The 5,560-nt window shown below is 42.2% G+C and overlaps 1 protein-coding gene across 1 annotated transcript; it reads left to right on the top strand.

Annotated features, from left to right (window-relative positions):
* The first annotated feature begins 2,275 nt into the window (after positions 1-2,275).
* LOC140940922 (zinc finger protein ZIC 5-like) lies at positions 2,276-4,658 on the top strand. Its single transcript, XM_073389883.1, has one exon. The coding sequence runs from the start codon at positions 2,726-2,728 to the stop codon at positions 3,986-3,988; it is 1,263 nt and encodes a 420-aa protein (XP_073245984.1). The 5' UTR covers positions 2,276-2,725; the 3' UTR covers positions 3,989-4,658.
* Positions 4,659-5,560: the final 902 nt, after the last annotated feature.

Genomic DNA, 5,560 nt, shown 5'->3' with positions numbered 1-5,560 from the left:
AATATCTTCCGCATTTGCATTTCTACTTATTGAATCTGAACATTCACAGCTTGAAGCGCTCGCTCCATGGACCCCTTGTTGGGACGAATTCAGATTGAACTATCATTTCGCCAAAAACTGGTCGCATCGTTAGACTTGACGACAACTCATCTTAGAAGCTCATCTGCTTGATGTGCGTATTTACTACACATGTAAATTCGCGCCAGCACAAGATAAAAGATTCATGAGTTGTTGTTGAAGTTTAGCTTGGCTCTGTTTGTAAGGAATGTTCCCCGCGAGAAGCGAGCGCGATGTGTTTCTTTGCTTGTCACGCAAAAACGTGGTAAGCGTGCCCCTCTGAACAAAGTAAACTTTGTAATCTTGCTCATAAGCATTGATCGTTTGCAGAAGGGCTAAGTGGATAAACGGGTTTTAGCGCCTTCTCAATGGAATGATCCAAAAAGCGTTTATTGCTATTGTGTTAAGATTGTTTGACAATGGCATTAACAGACGCAGAGGACTAATTGTTTAGACATTTGGCTGGACGATTCAAGAGATTTACTTTAGTGGCAAAATGACCTCTGTTTAAAGAAGACATGACACATGAGGTGCTAATGTTGATTTGCTCCTTCCACTGTCCCTCCCTCCTATCATCAAAACTGCTCGTTTTCACAAGTTGAACAAATATTATTTCCAGGGGGTCGTCGAGCACATAGTGTTCAAATCGTCTCCATTTTTTCGAACGCTTGACCCTAATTGTGTCAAACGCGGCGAACATGTCACCTTCTTTTGTGCTATAAGCAGAAAAGCGTGGATTTTATTTTTATCCTTGAAAATTGCTCATAGGTTAACCTGCTGTTTATTCGTTTTTGTTTTTCTAGAAGGACCTTCCAAGACTTAAATATGAAGATGTTAACGTAAGCGTAAATAGGCAACACATTTTAGCCTTATAATCGAAATTTCAAATGCTTACTACTTCCACCGGTTTTAGCAAACACTTAAGCTTTGTGTCAGAACTGGAGAGAAAATTTACTACAATTGCTAATAGACGTACTTGGAATGGAGCCAGGTGGTAAAGAATTTCAGCGAATTGTGTGGCAATTTATTTACTTTCATGATATGCGCAAACGCCCCGACGCCGTGGCAAAGTGTTAAGAGGAACATAAGTGTGATATCGTATTAATTAAGTACACTCGACTCTGTCACCAACAAAACTTAACTCCTCTATAAATAGTGTCAACACTACTTAGGCGCTCGCCGCTAGGGTCGGCCTTAACAAAGGCACCGAATACAATAGTATCGCGAGTACGCAAATCAGCCGAATCGAGCAAACGATGGATCCTGTTGAAATGTGTTTGTCGTAAAACTGTCAACAAGGGCCAAGTAACCCATGGCATTTTTAAAAAACCCCGTTATACCTGTAACGCACGCTCACAAACCCGTGGAAACTATAATTATAAAAAATCGCGCGAAACGCGCAAACAAACTTAACCTAGTGCCTTTTATCAATTTAACTCAAGTATGTGGTTAACCCGGTGAGATGGAAAATCGATGCATCGTCCGCGCGCGATGCAGATAGTATCAAGCTAAAGGAGGGGTCTTGAAATTGAAATATCTACCAAGAAGTTGGTGGTTCTTGCAAGCACTCCACTCAAGAAGAGTGTTTACTACATGATCATTCAATTAAGATTAGACGATTACACATTTCTCACGACTCTCGACTTGATTGACACCTTCAGACATTCGCGTGCTTCGCTGCGCGTGACCCGAATTGAGAACAAATAAACGGAATTGGCATACCTTGAAATTCTGTTTCCTTTGGAAAGAGATGCATATAACGCTACCATTTATTTTATTAATAATGGCTTAGCTTACCGTAACATCCAATGAGGCTTGGGATCGTTGAATACTCTGTAGGGGGGAATTTGGTTCGTTTAACCGTCAAAATAGGCAATTAAAATTCTTTAGTTCGAGGTGGCATGTGCTTCCCTCCCCTTAATCAAACCGTCCTTATACGAATGGTAAATATTTGAAAATTATATGTCGGCACCTTGGGACAAATATTGACAATGCAAATTAATCCTATTTTAGCGAAGAAATAAGCAAGCAAAATTTCAAGAGTTTATGCGGTATGGCCACTTATGTTTTTAGAATTATTACTTGAGTTTGAAATTTTTTTTCCCTCCATTTGTTTTGCTCAGATTGCAAATGAGATAGTTCCAATACGTCGACTGCTATTGAAACACTAACAATTGATAGGATTCGATAGGACGAACAAATCGTAAAATATTTATCAACCCAAACACCCTGGGGGCGTTAACGCGATGATTGGATCATGAAATATCAACAACTTGCTAATGCCAATCAAAGACCTGGTGTAGTTCAGTTACAATAGACCGAGAACTCATGCTGGGTACAGAACACAGCCAAGTACAGATGCTTGGATGAACGAAGAGTCGACTTCAAAGGATAGCATTACGATAGACCGGTTAAGACCCGCGCAGGTTCAACAATTTGACCGCGCTACACTGTGTGAGAGGCTACAAGGAATGTTCGTGCACTACCAAGTCGAGGAGTTCGATTCGCTCAGCACGACACAGATGCTTATTTAGTTCCATGGGAGGATGACAAAACTGTGAATTAAACAAAGAGCCAACCCGATTGATTCATTGAAGTTTTCTGTCCGGTTTCTCACGCGATTGTATAGTGGAAAAAGCAACTCGTCTAAGACACAAGAGACAAAAGGATGAGCATAGTACACGATAATTTCAGCGTTCCAAATGGCTCGCTCAATCCTTTTTCACCACCTCAAAATGTGCGGTCCTCAGCTCGTCCATCGGCCCACGAGTTCCTTTTCGGCGCCGGGTCCGACACCTTCCCAACATCTAGCGTCGCAGCTGTTCGCCCTCCTAACAGCAGTATAAATCTGGCGTCTGACACAACTGGCGCTAGAGCAGGAAGCAATCAGCGACAGCACAACATGTTCGCAGGATCTGTAATTCACCAGCTTCACCCAAGCCACTACAACAGCCTGCAAGAGCCGCATCGCGAAGGTACCAGTGGTTCGCCACACGGATTTTATTCCGTCGCTCATGCTCACGATCCACCCGGTTCTCACTATCAACAAACTGGCGGGCCGCTAGCCGGCCCGTACAGGTTCTCCAAAGGCCTTGAGTACTATTCGCGAGAAGACAAATTTGACGCCGCTCACCACTCGCAGTTTGCGAACCCTTTCGCTGCCCCGCGCTATGAGTTCATGCAGCACCCAGGACTTGCCATGCCTGCAAGTTATCTGCGACAACCCTTGAGTCATGTGGTGGTTTGTGAATGGATCGAACCGGGCAGCAAAGGAAAGCCTTGTGGGAGACAATTCTTTCGAATGCACGACGTTGTTGCTCATCTCTCTGAAGATCATGTTGGAGGACCGGAAAGCAGCTCACATGTGTGCTTTTGGAAGGACTGCTCTCGTAATGGACTTCCCTTTAAGGCCAAGTATAAGCTTATTAACCACATTCGTGTGCACACGGGGGAAAAGCCCTTTTCGTGTCCTTTCCCTGGCTGCGGGAAGCTGTTTGCCAGGTCAGAAAATCTAAAGATTCACAAGCGAACGCACACCGGCGAGAAACCATTTATGTGCGAATATCCGGGTTGCGACCGACGCTTTGCAAACTCGAGCGATAGAAAGAAGCACTCACACGTCCACACGTCTGATAAACCATACATCTGCAAAATCGAAGGATGCAACAAGAGTTATACTCACCCAAGCTCTTTACGAAAACACATGAAGCTACACCAAAAGCCTTCAGAATCCCTGGGTGTGCCTAGTCCTCAAGATAACGAAAGTATATCCTCCGCTCGGACAACTTCGCCCGCTTTTCATACCGCCTCAACGTACCCACCAATGTCGGATTGGTTTAATCGCTTGCCGCCGTCTCAGAATCACGACCACTTTCACATGGACACAAACGGGAGCATGGCCGCCGGTCAAGCTCCTTTGACGTCCTACTGACATCCTACCGAGAAAATAAAGACTTCACTCGTTTATCATGGAGGCCAGACAGACAGAACGATTTAAATAGCCGTTTGAATCAACAAGCGGGAAAGTTTTTCATCAGTAAAGCTCTGCCTGTCTACTCAAGAAAATATGGGCTCGGTTGTTCCTGCCAAATTTCAAAGGACCTCAAATTTACTTCAGTGCCATAACACACTAAAGCTTAAAGAACTCTAATTTGTATTCTCGCAATCAGAGCTCATCAAAAGTGATTTGAATGAACGCTTTTGGAACAGTTGCTATACGATGAAATGGCGCACCAAAAGACGAACGAATACGGGCAGAAAGCTGGACTCTTAGGTCTCAGTCAGGCTTAAAAGCTCGAAATATCCTTAACAACCGGACAGAAAGGTACAGTGCCTTACAAAACAAGTAAAAAATTCGCTTTAATATTGCCAGAAGAAATAAAACTATGAAGAACGAGAATTTGTCATATATCTGACTGAAGGCAACGATTTTCGGCTCAGTTGGCCATTAAAATTTATCCAAGTTTTAGCTTACAATATTTTCTTATTTATGTGAGAATATTTCCCGTTTCAGAACAGCACTGTAAATAGCATATTTGGGATATGACTCCGCCTGGGATATTAAACAGACACCCTTCACAGGGAAAGGAATCTTACAAAAAGTGTCAGTTTCATTCAATGCGTTTATTCCATATCTCTTTAGTCTAAAAGTTTATGGTCCATTTAAACGGCTTTATTACTGTAAAGTGCTATTCTGACTACAGTTACATTAAAGAAGTACCCTTAAAGTTCTGACAAGAAGAACTGAATAAACCAACTCCCTTTCCTCTTGCATATCATGGTTTTGTTTTCAAAGACAAGAAAAATTTCAGTTTCTTGTAAAGAAGAAACTCTTTTAATTCTTACTTTTGTATGCTGTCGTGTTTTCTAGAAGGCTGTCATCGGCGAGTGATTTCAAAACAATTGAACCACGTCGACGCAAAAAAAATATAGTTCCTACGCAACAAAAATTACGTCTTAGAATTTAGAAAATGCCGAACCACAGCTATAGACATCGATCAGTTCGTTTTTTATTTGTCTTTGTAACTAAGTTCTTTAGAAGAGCATGATTAGCCAAAGAAAGCTGTTGTTTGATGCTCTAGTAACTAAAGGCCTGCGGCGAAGCAGTACAGCCATACTGAATTCACTTTTTCACTGTCAAGATTCCCTTGTCTTGGAATAAAATTGCCATCCTTGGTTGAAAATGTTGCAAAACTACCGTGATATTTCAGAGCCATGAGTGAGGAAGCAATCTCCCCTATGTCAATCGGCATATATAATTAATTAATCTTTGTCACTCTAAAGATCCCAAGTGCTCTCATCCTGTTCAAAATTGAGATCGAAATGGCCATGATTAGGCTATTTGTTTAGTTCTTGAAGACATCAAAATAAAACCAACAAGGCAGCTCCGTTCTTTTTAAACCAATTAGTCGTGTGGTCGTATCAAACGGCTTCTGGCTGGGATGTTTGTATCCGTTCAAAAGCCGGCATCTACAAAGGCCTTTCTTCATTATACTGTTTTTAA

This window comes from Porites lutea, chromosome 6 (genome assembly GCF_958299795.1).
Source record: "Porites lutea chromosome 6, jaPorLute2.1, whole genome shotgun sequence".
NCBI classification, from domain to species: Eukaryota; Metazoa; Cnidaria; class Anthozoa; order Scleractinia; family Poritidae; genus Porites; species Porites lutea.
Note: the sequence above shows the minus strand (reverse complement) of the source record. Positions and strands in the feature narration are given on the sequence as shown.